At 40.6% G+C, this 15,062-nt stretch overlaps 1 protein-coding gene across 11 annotated transcripts in view; it reads right to left on the bottom strand.

The window, feature by feature from the left end:
* Positions 1-2,218: 2,218 nt before the first annotated feature.
* Positions 2,219-15,062, bottom strand: part of CEP126 (centrosomal protein 126) — a 101,371-nt gene continuing 88,527 nt past the window's right edge. For 7 of the 11 annotated variants that reach the window (XM_038536378.1, XM_038536377.1, XM_038536379.1 and 4 more), the window contains 2 exons: positions 13,126-13,190; positions 2,223-2,648 (listed from right to left, as the gene is read on the bottom strand). In XM_038536378.1, coding sequence (XP_038392306.1) covers positions 13,141-13,190 — 50 coding nt within the window. In that variant the 3' untranslated portion in view covers positions 2,223-2,648; positions 13,126-13,140. Of the gene's footprint in view, positions 2,649-13,125; positions 13,191-15,062 lie in introns of all 11 variants that reach the window. The other 4 variants (XM_038536374.1, XM_038536370.1, XM_038536368.1 and 1 more) reach the window with 2 other exon arrangements.

A 15,062-nucleotide genomic window follows, 5' to 3' on the forward strand; every position in this document is an offset into this window, starting at 1 on the left:
CCTCGCGGGGCCCCTCCCCTTGGATGTTATTATTTTATTTTATTTTATTTTATTTTATTTATTTTATTTTATATTTTATTTTATTTTATTTTATTTTATTTTATTTATTTTATTTTTTCCATCTTCCTACCTTGATAGAAGCGTGAACTCTTCTCACTGTAGCGTTCCAGCTGTTCTCTCTTTAAATCTCAGACTGAATTCGTAGGTTTTCAGGATGATTTGAAGGTTATCTAGGTAATTTGGTGGGGACAGGTGACTTGGGGACCCTACTCTTCTGCTATCTTGCCCCCTCCCCCGATTTGTGGGTTCTAACCTGGAAAGGTGGAAAGAAGCCAGTCCCTCCAATGGCACAGGGCTATGTCTCCCATCAGGAGGCAGTGTGAGAATGCAGCCCACATGTGGCAGGGGATCAGCACTGAACATTTAACAACTGAAACAAGAAGGGCAGCTGAGTAGCAGCATCAGGCATGCTGGTGCTGTGAGCCCCACTGATCTCTTCTAGTGCAGCCCTCTAGCCCCAGGAGGGAAATACCTGGAGCAGCTAGGGACAAGGGGCCAGAAGCACAGTGTCCAGGGCAGGACAGCCACCCGTGTATATTGAGTTCATGGCTGGGGATGTACCCAGATGGTTTGCTGGTGGTGCTCATGGGGCCAGAATCCTTTGCATGCCCCAGTCCCATTACTTGTTTCTCACTGTGGCTTCTAAACCACTGTTTCTGAACCTTGGTGGCTCATTACAATTCTTTTGGGGAGATTTACAAAATCTAAATGCCCAAATTTCACTTTGGAGAAAACCAGGCATCAGAGTGATTTAAACATGCAGCCAGGTTATGCTCTGGCCTGGGGCAGCAGCGCTATTGTCGTGCTCCCACCATAGACCTATCAGACTAGGAGATGCGTTTTACCACTGACTACAGGTGACAGAAGATGCATTAGTGTTTGTGAGGCCCTGTCCCTGAGCACCGCTCTGAAATAGTCTAGGAGAATCACTACCTCCTGCTCTTTGGCTGATGTTTTCCCTCTGTGGCCATGGTTGGCTTCCTTCCCTTCACTTCACTTGCATATTTGCACAAATATCACCTTCTCAGAGACTTTCTCTGGCCACCCTGTTTGTTTAAAGCAGCACCCCAGTACTCAGCCCCCTTGACATGCTCTGGTTTTCATTCAGCATGCATTATATCCCTCCAGTGGCATCTTATGTTTAACTCAGTATTCCCTACTATAATGTCAGTTCTATGATAGAAAAAAATAATTACTTTAGCTTTGTCTGTATCCCTAATACATGGAGCAGCACCTAGCAGGTAGCAGAGCTTGATAAACTAAACAACTATTTTCCCTTCATTCATTATTGTGATCTCTCACTATATCCCCTACGTTAATTCCCAAGGGCACAGACATGAATGACAACCTCTCTCTGCCAGGAGCAATTTATCTAGAAGAGAGATACACAAATAATTACAGTTCAGAATGTCAAGGACAAAATGTATCCCAATTTGGTAGAGGATTATTAGGAAATATTGGAGAAATTTCAACATGAGCAGAATTTAAGAGAATGAGTGAACATGATTCAGGCAGGTGCCAGTGGAGAGAGAAGGAAGACATTCAGAGCTAGGTCAACAGTGTGTGCTGGGGCAGAGACACACAGGTCCTGGCTGGGGGCCTGCAAGGGTCTGCTGCCTGGGCATTAGTGAGCACTGGGGAAAGGTGACGTCAGCATGGAGCACTAGGGATAAGTACGCTCGCTCCAGTGGCCAAAAGGAAAGGGCTGACAAGGTTTAAGATAGGAACCCATTGTGGGACCTGAACTCATGACCCTGAGATCAAGACCTGAGCTGAGACTACAGGTCAGACACTCCACCGACTGAGCCCCCCAGGCACCCCTAAGATGGGATCGGTATCATTGATTTTTACTCTGGCCATTCCACACTTTAGAAATGCCACTCTGCCAGCTTTCCTAGTGGGAGAGGTGAGAAATTCAACTTGAAGTAGTCCAGATGAGAGCCTGAATTGGAGACGGGTGAGGGAAGATAAAAAGATACAGGAGATTATCATGATTCTATGAAAAAACATCTAGAATCACACAAAGAGTTTCTCTTGGTTTTCTTAATTAAAACCTCTTGGCAACACCTCCAAAGTACAGAGATCCTTTGAAGTCTTAGACAAATAGCTTTACTATTTATGCAGGATATTGATTAACCATAAACTTTTTACACCACTGTACCAAAATTTAATAGAATTTATTAGGAATTTCAGAAAAACAAAGCTTTACAACTATAGCTAATACATAATTTGAATAACAAAATATCCTGTGTTTTATTTGTAAATATAATGAATTTATTTTCAGTGGCATGCTCATTAAAAACAATGAAGCATTTCCATTCACTAAAAATGTATTTATCAATAAAATACATAACCTTATAGCATAAATGTACACTAGTCAATTTATCTTCATTACCATGTTATGATTTACCTTTATTTTATGGTTATAGTATCTTAAATCAATAACAAATGCGGAAACCTATGTTATATTTTACAGGAGATTGTCCACAATCACGACTCCATGTAATACCCGCTGTTAAACTTTGTCAGTATTTTCTCTGCATTCTGGATCCAACACCTAGCGATGGGCGGCCCCTTGGCTGGCTGTTCTGTAACAGAATGGCACAATATTATTTCACTGCAGTAGTCATAGGCTTTAACACATGGATCTCTCCACAGAGGACAGATTGTAGTAACACAAGCTCACAACTCAAATTCCCAAGTACTACATATACATCAGTCTCACATTAATACCATGCCATGGAAGGCATCATACTAATTATAATAATTCAGGATCTTTGCTCTATTGGTAAAATGTGCTTAAGAGGTGCTTTTTATCATAATCTTCTGTGTAAATGTTCAATGCAGGGAAATGCAGCTCACAGAACACCCTAGGAGTAGTTTAACAACATACATTGGGTTAAAGAAGTAAGTTGCTGGGAGGGCAATTGTTAAAAATTAATTAAATTCATAAATTCTTAAAATTTATTTTAAAAAATAAAATATTCCACAATGAAAATTCTGCTTCTAAGACTCATAGTTTTTATTTTTATTTTATTTTATTTATTATTATTTTTTATAAATTTATTTTTTATTGGTGTTCAATTTGCCAACATATAGAATAACACCCAGTGCTCATCCCGTCAAGTGCCCACTTCAGTGCCCATCACCCATTCACTCCCACCCCCGCCCACCTCCCCTTCCACCACCCCTAGTTCGTTTCCCAGAGTTAGGAGTCTTTATGTTCTGTCTCCCTTTCTAAGATTCATAGTTTTTAGAATGATCATGGCAGACATATTCAGGATACCCGCCTGCAACCCTCCTAGGGTACAAGGTTTGCATGTTGTCTCTGTGAGTGCGAGAGGCTTGCAGGCAGGAAAGTGTTTTCCTCGTTCTCGTTTGGCCCTAACAGAATGCTGACATGTGGAAAGAACTCGGGCAATACCTGTTCAATGAAGAAAAACGGACCAGTATAACTTGTGCGAAAACAAAAAATCAGGCTGCTCTGGTTGCCAAAAAGAGGACACTAAATTCTAGATGGCGCTGAAATCAAGCCTCAAAGAAGGAGTAGGGGAGAAGCATGCAGGAAGGCAAGCCCTGGGGGGCAGTGGAGGGCTCTGCAGGGACACAGGGAGTTCTTGGGAAACCGACCTGAGCTCAGTAGCATGTGAGCGGAGGTGTGGGTGGGAAGGTCATGAATGCATCATCGTTCAGGTGATGGGTAACTGCTGACGTTGGGTTTTAGGCTGGAGCCTGATCTGTTCATATTCATGTTTTGCAAAGATCATTCTGGTGGTGATGGTGTGAAAGATGCCCTGGAGAGAGCCCACATGGAGGCTGTTGAAAGGATCTAGGTGAGACACATTCTTAAAATATGACACTACCAGTAGGAATGAAGAGTGGATTTGAGGTACATTTATTAAGTATAATTAGGATGATTTATTGCCTGTGGGTATGGGAGAATAGAAGCCTGGATGAGACACAGATTTCTGAGAAATCTGGAGGACAATGGTGTCAAAAATTTAAATAAGAATTATAAAAGGTAGAAGAGATTTTGAGGGGAACAAGGCAAAGTGCCAATTCTAGCTCTTCCACTGGACATTTCTCAAACGTGAAAAATTTTTTTGATGTCTCTCACTTAGAAGATTAAACAAGAGTGTGTGAAGCCATTGGGCAAAGTACTTCTCAATGGCAGGAACCCCATAACAGGCTTCCTTGCTTCTTTCTAATTATAGCTCAACAATGTTCAGTTGCCTCTAACAAGTATTGATTTGATTAAATATTAACATTCACCAAAGGGTTTTGGAAGAACTCCAGAGATAGTGTTTTTTTTTTTTTATGGAGCATAAAATCTTGTTTCAGATTATTATTTTTTAAAGTTTCAAGTTCAAATAAATCACCTAATTTTATTGCAGTCTGAAAAAGGCAGATAATTTGTATTCGAAGACCATGTATATGGGGCAGCTGGGCGGCTCAGTTAGTTAAGCATCTGCCTTGGGCTCAGGTCATGATTCCAGGCTCCTTGAATTGAGTCCCGCATCAGGCTCCCTGCTCAGTAAGGAGTCTGCTTCTCCCTCTACCTGCCGCTCTGCCTACTTGTGCTCTCTGTCTCTGTCAAATACATAAAATCTTAAACAAAACAAAACAAAAAAACCCCACAAAGACTATGTATAAATAAGTCATAAAGTCTCAACCAATATTTTCAAGTATTTAGTAGTATGTGCTAGTTTCTGTGAGATGGACAGGTAAGTGGAAGAACAGCCTCAAGAATATAGTTGCAAAGAAGATTAACCATGTAAAAAGACAACTAATGAAAATACCTATGGAGCAGAAATACAAAACCAGCGATACACAGTAATGCATTCAGAGGAGAGTGTGGATTGCTTATGGAGGGATTGCTTATGGAGGGTTTCATGAGGGAAGTGACATTAAGTTGGCACTTAGGTTGGATTAAGAAAGCAGAACAGAAGTATAACTAGTGCAGTTCGGAACCGGGTGTGAAAATCAGCAAAGTATGAGCAAAACATGGGGGCGGAATAGAGTACTGCAGACTTGGAGGACAACCCATTAAATTTGCCTGGAACTGAAGATTCATAGTGTAAGAGGAGAGTCAAGTGGGACTACAAATTGTTACAAATCAAAGTTAGAATGATTCCTATTATTTACAAGTTAAAGTTATGCTTCCCATATAGATTTCACTCAAGTAGTTTGAGGAACGTTTCCTTTTTTTGAGACAATGTGAACAGATAAGATGATTATAATAGAGGCAATAATGATGCTGGAACCCGAGCTGTGGTTCTCGGGAACTGTACCACAAGCTCTGTGCTCAGTGCTCTACAGGAGTGACTGTCTCAGAGGATGCAGAGGGATAGGAGTGACCAGGGAAGGGACGAGGAGGAAGGGTGGGCTGGAATTTGGTCCTCTGAAATCTCAGAACAGCGCCTGCTCCAAGCTGAGTTGGCTGATGCCTGAGGTGTGAGAGATGCTGAGACTTTCCTGCTCAAAAGTATTCCGAAATCCCACTAAAATCCCGTTTTTAGAAATTCACCAGAGTTCTTTCCAGATATTGCTTTTAAATGATTTAAATGGTTTTAAATCTTTTAAGTGATTTTTAAAATGATAAATCTTTGAAAATTCATGCTAAATACCTTAGCATGAATGAATATATCAGTTCACTTTTCTGCCTAGAGAAGAAACCTAAATCACCACCACCATACTCTGTGGGAGAAAAAAACCCACAAAGGGTTACAGAATGGCGGGGGGACACAAAAAATGGTAACAAAAACACCCATGTGGGGGTGTAGGGTGGTGGGTTAATATAGAAACTTCACCCAGGTTGTGAATTTTCCAGAGAGATACATGATTTTTGAGAATTAAACAAAAATTCTTGAATCTTAAAGCAATGGCATTTGAGTTTGCAGTATTGGGGGAGCTGGTAGATTTATTATATAATTAATGTTGCTTGATGAGAAATTCAGTCCCTGAATTAACTACATAATAGCATGTAAATTATAAAGCTACACATATATGACATATACTATCATTTAAAAACAAAATTCTTATAAGTTTGTATGGGTGAAAACACTGGGGTGGAAATGTAAAATAAAATAAAAAACATTAATAAAAAGCTTACCTGCAACAACTCCAAACCAACAAATATTCTTGAATAGATATTTTTTTAAATAAATTAATTTTTTATTGGTGTTCAATTTACCAACATACAGAATAACACCCAGTGCTCATCCCGTCAAGTGCCCCCTCAGTGCCCGGCACCCATTCACCCCCACCCCCCGCCCTCCTCCCCTTCCACCACCCCTAGTTCGTTTCCCAGAGTTAGGAGTCTTTATGTTCTGTCTCCCTTTCTGATATTTCCCACACATTTCTTCTCCCTTCCCTTCTATTCCCTTTCACTATTATTTATATTTCCCAAATGAATGAGAACATATAATGTTTGTCCTTCCCCGATTAACTCATTTCACTCAGCATAATACCCTCCAGTTCCATCCACGTCGAAGCAAATGGTGGGTATTTGTCGTTTCTAATGGCTGAGGAATATTCCATTGTATACATAGACCACATCTTCTTTATCCATTCATCTTTCTATGGACACCGAGGCTCCTTCCACAGTTTGGCTATTGTGGACATTGCTGCTATAAACATCGGGGTGCAGGTGTCCCGGCGTTTCATTGCATCTGTATCTTTGGGGTAAATCCCCAACAGTGCAATTGCTGGGTCATAGGGCAGGTCTATTTTTAACTCTTTGAGGAACCTCCACACAGTTTTCCAGAGTGGCTGCACCAGTTCACATTCCCACCAACAGTGCAAGAGGGTTCCCTTTTCTCCACATCCTCTCCAACATTTGTGGTTTCCTGCCTTGTTAATTTTCCCCATTCTCACTGGTGTGAGGTGGTATCTCATTGTGGTTTTGATTTGATTTTCCCTGATGGCAAGTGATGCAGAGCATTTTCTCATGTGCATGTTGGCCATGTCTGTGTCTTCCTCTGTGAGATTTCTCTTCATGTCTTTTGCCCATTTCATGATTGGATTGTTTGTTTCTTTGGTGTTGAGTTTAATAGGTTCTTTATAGATATTGGAAACTAGCCCCTTATCTGACACGTCATTTGCAAATACCTTCTCCCATTCTGTAGGTTGTCTTAGTTTTGTTGATTGTATCCTTTGCTGTGCAAAAGCTTCTTATCTTGATGAAGTCCCAATAGTTCATTTTTGCTTTTGTTTCTTTCGCCTTCGTGGATGTATCTTGCAAGAAGTTACTGTGGCCAAGTTCAAAAAGGGTGTTGCCTGTGTTCTCCTCTAGGATTTTGATGGAATCTTGTCTCACATTTAGATCTTTCATCCATTTTGAGTTTCTCTTTGGGTATGGTGCAAGAGAGTGGTCTAGTTTCATTCTTCTGCATGTGGATGTCCAATTTTCCCAGCACCATTTATTGAAGAGACTGTCTTTCTTCCAACGGATAGTCTTTCCTCCTTTATCGAATATTAGTTGACCATAAAGTTGAGGTTCCACTTCTGGGTTCTCTATTCTGTTCCATTGATCCATGTGTCTGTTTTTGTGCCAGTACCACACTGTCTTGATGACCACAGCTTTGTAGTACAACCTGAAATCTGGCATTGTGATGGCCCCAGCTATGGTTTTCTTTTTTAAAATTCCCCGGGCTATTCGGGGTCTTTTCTGATTCCACACAAATCTTAAAATAATTTGTTCTAACTCTCTGAAGAAAGTCCATGGTATTTTGATAGGGATTGCATTAAACGTGTAAATTGCCCTGGGTAACATTGACATTTTCACAATATTAATTCTGTATTGGCTAGTATCTTGTTGAGAATTTTTGCATCCATGTTCATCAGGGATATTGGTCTATAATTCTCCTTTTTGGTGGGGTCTTTGTCTGGTTTTGGAATTAAGGTGATGCTGGCCTCATAGAACGAATTTGGATTGAATTTGGAAGTACTCCATCTCTTTCTATCTTTCCAAACAGCTTTAGTAGAATAGGTATGGTTTCTTCTTTAAACGTTGGATAGAATTCCCCAGGGATGGCTTCCTGGAGTCTGGCCCTGGACTCTTGTGTCTTGGGAGGTTTTTGATGACTGCTTCAATTTCCTCGCTGGTTATTGGCCTGTTCAGGTTTTCTCTTTCTTCCTGTTCCAGTTTTGGTAGTTTGTGGCTTTCCAGGAATGCGTCCATTTCTTTTAGATTGCCTAATTTACTGGCGTATAGCTGTTCATAATATGGTTTTAAAATCGTTTGTATTTCTTGGTGTTGTTAGTGATCTCTCCTTTCTCATTCATGATTTTATTAATTTGAGTCTTCTCTCTCTTCTTTTTAATAAGGTTGGCTAATGGTTTATCTATCTTATTAATTCTTTCAAAGAACCAACTCCTGGTTCTGTTGATCTGTTCCACAGTTCTTCTGGTCTCGATTTCATTGAGTTCTTCTCGAATCTTAATTAACTCTCTCTTCTGCTGGGTGTAGGATCTATCTGCTGTTTTTTCTCTAGCTCCTTTTTGTGTAAGGTTAGCTTTTGTATTTGAGTTCTTTCCAGTTTTTGAATGGATGCTGGTATTGCGATGTATTTCCCCCTTAGGACTGCTTTTGCTGCATCCCAAAGATTTTGAACGGTTGTATCTTCATTCTCATTAGTTTCCATGAAGCTTTTTAATTCTTCCTTAATTTCCTGGTTGACCCTTTCCTCTTTTAGCAGGATGGTCCTTAACTTCCACGTGTTTGAGGTCCTTCCAAACTTCTCGTGATTTAGTTCTAATTTCAAGGCATTATGGTCTGAGAATATGCAGGGGATGATCCCAATCTTTTGGTATTGGTTCAGACCCGATTTGTGACCCAGTATGTGGTCTATTCTGGAGAAAGTTCCATGTGCACTTGAGAAGAATGTGTATTCAGTTGAGTTTGGATGTAAAGTTCTGTAGATATCTGTGAAATCCATCTGGTCCAGTGTATCATTTAAAGCTCTCGTTTCAAAAAAAAAAAATAAAAAAAAAATAAAAAAATAAAGCTCTCGTTTCTTTGGAGATGTTGTGCTTAGAAGACCTATCAAGGGTAGAAAGAGCTAGATTGAAATCACCAAGTATAAGTGTATTCTTATCTAAGTATTTCTTCACTTTGGTTATTAATTGGTTTAAATATTTGGCAGCTCCCACATTCGGGGCATATAATATTGAGGATTGTTAAGTCCTCTTGTTGGATAGATCCTTTAAGTATGATATACTGTCCCTCTTCATCTCTCACTACAGTCTTCAGGGTAAATTTTAGCTTATCTGATCGAAGGATGGCTACCCCTGCTTTCTTTTGAGGACCATTTGAAGGGTAAATGGTTCTCCAACCTTTTATTTTCAGGTTGTAGGTGTCCTTCTGTCTAAAATGAGTCTCTTGTAGACAGCAAATAGATGGGTCTTGCTTTTTTATCCAGTTTGAAACCCTGTGCCTTTTGATGGGGTCATTAAGCCCGTTCACGTTCAGAGTTACTATTGACAGATATGAGTTTAGTGTCATCATGATATCTCCTCAGTCCTTGTTTTTGTGGATTGTTCCACTGAACTTCTTCTTAAAGGGGAATTTTAAGAGTCCCCCTTAAAATTTCTTGCAGAGCTGGTTTGGAGGTCACATATTCTTTTAGTTGCTGCCTGTCTTGGAAGCTCTTTATCTCTCCTTCCATTTTGAATGAGAGCCTTGCTGGATAAAGTATTCTTGGTTGCATGTTCTTCTCATTTAGGACCCTGAATATATCCTGCCAGCCCTTTCTGGCCTGCCAGGTCTCTGTGGAGAGCTGCAGTCTTTTAGGGAGCTCGGCCGCAGGGTATGGTGCACTCTCCTGGGCGCGCAGGTGTCTGTTAGTGTCCCAGGGAGCCCGAGGGCATCCCCGCCCTCCTGGGGTCCTGCTCTAACTCCCTGGAGCCCCTTTCCCCCCGGGAAGGTTGGTGCAGCTCCTGCTACTCCGGGACGGGGCTCTCCTGTTCTGGGGACACTCGCCCCGGCCTCAGCCTGGCTCCTCGCGGGGCCCCTCCCCCTTGGAGGCCTTTTGTTTCTTTATTTCTTTTTCTCTGTCTTCCTACCTTGATAGAAGCGCGAACTCTTCTCACTGTAGCATTCCATCCGTTCTCTCTTTAAATCTCAAGCCGAATTCGTAGATTTTTCAGGATGATTTGAAGGTTATCTAGGTAATTTGGTGTGGACAGGTGATTTAGGGACCCTACTCTTCCGCCCTCTTGCCCCTCCTCCTTGAATAGATATTTCTGCCATTACACTTGACGGGATGATCACTGGGTGTTATTCTATATGTTGGCAAATTGAACACCAATAAAAAATAAATTTATAAAATAAAGATATTTCTGCCCTTATATGGAGAGATGGAGATCTTTTTTAGAAAGATCTCCATTGATGAGAACTAGACTATACCACAGTTGTCCTGGGAAAAATGAGGTAAGCTTTGGTGGCCTCTTGTGTCATATACAGAAAGTATAGGAATATGATTACATATTGCCTTTCTAGAGCTTACACATTAAATAATTTTACTTGTTTGGAATTTTGATGGAGATACAGGAACAAATTTTAAAAGCTTTCAAAAGACCAGGTGATGGGAACTAAAGACTACACTTATGATGAAGACACAAACCAAAATGTATCTAAAGCCCATGCACTTTATTCCTGGGGGAGGTACAAAGCACGTATTTAATCTTGCTTTAAACACAACTCTAAAAGCTTGGACAACAGTCTTCTGAACTCAAATTATAAGCAGCTAAATAGAAAACCTGAAAGCAAGATTCAGGTAGAATCAAGTAGTTGATAAAATGAAAACAAACATACTATAAGAACACAAACTTTGCATCTGTCATAAATGTTAACCTGTGAGAAAACAATCAGAAAGCTTCAAATCATGAGACCGTCAACAACACAACTGGCCTGGACTCTTCAAAAGTGTCATTGTGCATGAAAGACTGGGAAAGAAGAGACTCTTCTAGGTTAAGAGACAAGAGGACCATATACAATGCATAATCCTGGGCTGCATCCTACATCTTGCATCAGAGAAATAAAATAGCCACAAACGACATTTTGTTTTTGAACTGGAGAATTCTGAAATGGAGTGTGTATCAGGCAGTATTATATCAATGTTAAATTTCTTGGGTGTGATGACGGTGTTGTGGTTATGCAGGAGAATGTCTGTTCTTAGAACATGTATGCTTCAGTATTTAGTGGGAAGGTATCATCTTGTCTAAAATTGACTTTTAAACGGTTCATTAAAATGTACATTTGTGTGTGTGTATATATGTATGAATCTCTATCCACTCCTTTCCTCTTCTATTTATTCTATTCTTCCATCCATCCTTCCATCTATTGGATAAAGCAAGCATGACAAAATGTCAACAATCAGTGAAACCAACTGAAGTGTAAAAAAGATAAACATAGTAGAAAAAGGGCAAGCAAGGCTAAAATGCTCAAATCCCCATGCAGAATATGGCAAATGAAGTAATTTGGATTGGGGGGAGAGATGGGGTACTTTTAACATCAGCTGTTTAATTGGGCAGTTAAAAATTCTATGATTTTATACCATTTCCCCTGAAAATAAATGGTTTCTGACCTAGGTCAGTGATGACAAAGTAAGGAAGGATAACATGTATGGAGATAAAGGGACTAACTCATGGTTACCAACTGCCATAATGAGCAGGAAAGATCTAAGAGAGGATTCCAAGCCTCTTGGTGGTCCTTCACGTTTGCAACTGTTCAGCTATGAGACAGATACTTGAGCCCTCCAACCACACGGAGCTCCAATGAGCACAGAGAGCGATTCTCTCTCCTTATTGGGAAGTGTTTACAGCTCATGCTCAGCCTGTTGTCTGGGGTCAGTACACTGTTTTCAGGTTGAGCTGAAGTGTACCAAAGAGTGACCTCCGTTACCATGGCTATGATCTCACTAGAGTAAGATGGGAACTGTTTATGTTATAAAGAACAGAAAACTCTCACAAATTCAGACACAAATTATCACTGCAAAAATTACTGAAATTGATGAATTGGTGGGGATGAAAAACTGAGAAAAAAGCCAAACTAGTAGTATGTGAACAGCAGGAGTCAACGTGACAGTTGCCATGAGAGTTGTGTCTAACAGTTGCACCATCATAAATGCCATGTAAAAAGGCCATTTCTGAGAACCATTAGCCTGGAGGGAAGTAAAAATCTTCAGGAGGGCAGGGGCAGCCTCTTTCTTCTTCTTCCTTACTACGTACCCAGGACAGCCAAAACATGGGTAAGAAATGTATGCCTTTGTTTATGTAAAAGAAATTAAGTATAGTCATGTGATCTTTTTCTTGTCAAGATTTCAGACCTGAGGGTGTATGATGACAAACAACTGAGCAAACATCCCATTACTTTTCTAACAAAACATCTCCTTATTGAACAGCTCAGTGGAGGGCAGTGAGAGGAGAGGCAGCGTCTTTGTTTGAGCCGCCCTTTCCAACACACCTGTCTGAGTGCCTCCAGCCACTTAGGATGTCCTGAGTTCCTAAGGCTGCGCTGCCCACATGGCTGTGAGCCACATTCTGGTGACTGGTACATACTCCCCATGTGTTCCTTTTGCCTGCTAGAGGGAAATCCTTAATGTAATACACTGCCATTGGTATGTGGATCTTTACCAGAATTCAATTGTCACGGTAAAGATAAAAGAAAAAAATCCAAATAACAATGTCTAGTTTTGAACTTTGAAGACATGAAAGTCGGGGGGGGGGGGGAACGTAAAATTCTTAACAATTTCCTAATTAGGCTACACATGCACAGTTATCCTAGAGGAGTACACTGATACCTGATTCCATTCCAATGAATAATGAAATATTCTGTATATAAAAAAACTTTATATTTTGATCTCTTTTCAATGAGAGGATATTAGCTGATTCTAACAAAACATATTACAATTGAAAGTTAAAAAAATATAGTTGAAAGTTAATTGGGGAGGAAACCTCCCTAAAAGCCAACCTCAAGAAAAATTAATTTCAATACAGGATTCTTACACATGAAATCATGATATTTCCTAAAATGAGAAAAAAAAAGCTTCTTAAAATACTTACCAGAAGTGGTATTATTTATAAGGTATTTTTGATGGATGGATTTTTGCAAATGGCTTCTTGTACATCTGAAAGAATTATGCCATGATACAAAAATAACTTAGTGATCTATATTGACAGAGAAGAACAACTAAAGAATCAGATACTAAATTCTGGTATGTTAAAATACTCAAAACAGAGTTAAGAGTTTTTTCCTATTGTGCCAGGAACCGTGTTTACACTTATATTACGTAGGAAATAGAAGTAGTTTGCTTAAAAACAATGACATAAAACTAAAGTTGATAAAAAGGAATTCCTAATACTTTGACCATTCTACTAGAATCTTTATTTAAATACTGGGTTTTCTTTTCCATTTGTCTTTCTTCTTTTTTTAAACCGAAAGGAGATTTCATTCTTGGAGCATGTCAGGAAGGAGATGTCTGTTTAGTTGGGAAGGCACAGGAGTTGAGTGATCGGTCACCTCTGTTGCCTTTTCAGGGCCTAGACTCGTCCATAGCAGGGGTCCCCGAAGAAAAGAGAACACAACTTCAAGCAGAATGCTTTCAGGGAAGTGCTAAGTACATGGAGTGTCTACAACAGGTGACTGAGGTTTTCAGTCTCGACCTGCTCTTCCTCTCCAGCCTGCAGTGCGCAGACATGCCACCCTGGGCCTTGAGCCCCACCCCCACCATGGGGACACCCCCTAACCCCGCAGCAGGTGTATTCCGGCCCCAGAGGAACGGACTTGCCCTGCTTTTACTCTCCTGGGATTTGCCGCATGCGGTTCCTCTATGATGACGTGTGTGTGCCTGGGTGGTGCTACCCCCTGCATCCTCTTGATGCACCTGGGTGGGCTAGGGGCAGATCGCTGGCCCAGAGGGTATGGAGGGTATGCTTGTGTCCTCCTGAGACTGCACCTGCTCACACCCTGGAGCATGTCACTGGGCCTCACTGGACCAGGGTGCGGGACACCTGCCTGGTGGTCATCGCACACATTTCTCTCATAGAGAAGCTACTGTCTTCCTCTCTTGGTTCTCTTGTCTCATTTTCTTATTGATTTATAGTTCTTTACATATTTTGAATAAGAGTCCTTCTTCTATGTATTCTAAATATATTCTCTCACTTTGTGGCCTGTCTATTCATTCTTTTAATGATTTTTTAAAAAAGATGTATTAGAGAGTGAGCAAGAAGAGAGAGAGAACAGGCGTGTATGTGGGGGGGGGAAAGGGCAGAGGCAGAGAGAGAGAAGCTGGAGCAGACTCCTGCCCAGCAGAGAGCCAGGTGGGGCTCCATCTCATGCCCAAACCAAGAATCTATTGCTTCAGGGGCTGAGCCACCCAGGTGCTCCAATGATATTCTGATATGAAGAAAAGTTTATAATTTTAATATAATTTATTTTCTCAAAAAAAAACAAAAAAAAAACAAAAATAATTTATTTTCTCCTCTATGGATTATGTTCCTTGCACTCTAAGAAATACTTCCTTAACCTGAGGTTAGAAAAATTTTTAAATATTATCTCCTAGAAGCTTTATATATTTTACTTCATATTTAATCTTTAATCACAGTAATTTGGTACTAAGTTTTATGTATATTTGATAGCAGTTCAATTTAACCTCTGCTGGGTATCCAATTTTTCCAATATGGAGTGACAGACAATTTGTCTGAAAATGACCCCAGAAGTTCTCCTAGCCATCTGTCAGTGTGCTATCTGGGACCCCAAGCAGGCATTCAGCCCATGTGAGGGGTGCTGTGTTGACTCTGGCTCCCTGTGACTTGGACACCTTCTCCTCCCAGCACAAAGTGGCTGCAGCTTTGCACATGGGGATTTGATGGATTGCAGACTATCCCAATGTTCTCAGTCCTCTGCTCTGTCCCCTCCCTGACCATCTTTTTCATTTCCATCCTGGGAATTCAGCTGGAAATTCTCTATCATCTATCTTCAAATTCATTCTTTTCCTCAG

This window comes from Canis lupus, chromosome 5, assembly GCF_011100685.1.
Source record: "Canis lupus familiaris isolate Mischka breed German Shepherd chromosome 5, alternate assembly UU_Cfam_GSD_1.0, whole genome shotgun sequence".
Lineage (NCBI taxonomy): Eukaryota > Metazoa > Chordata > Mammalia > Carnivora > Canidae > Canis > Canis lupus.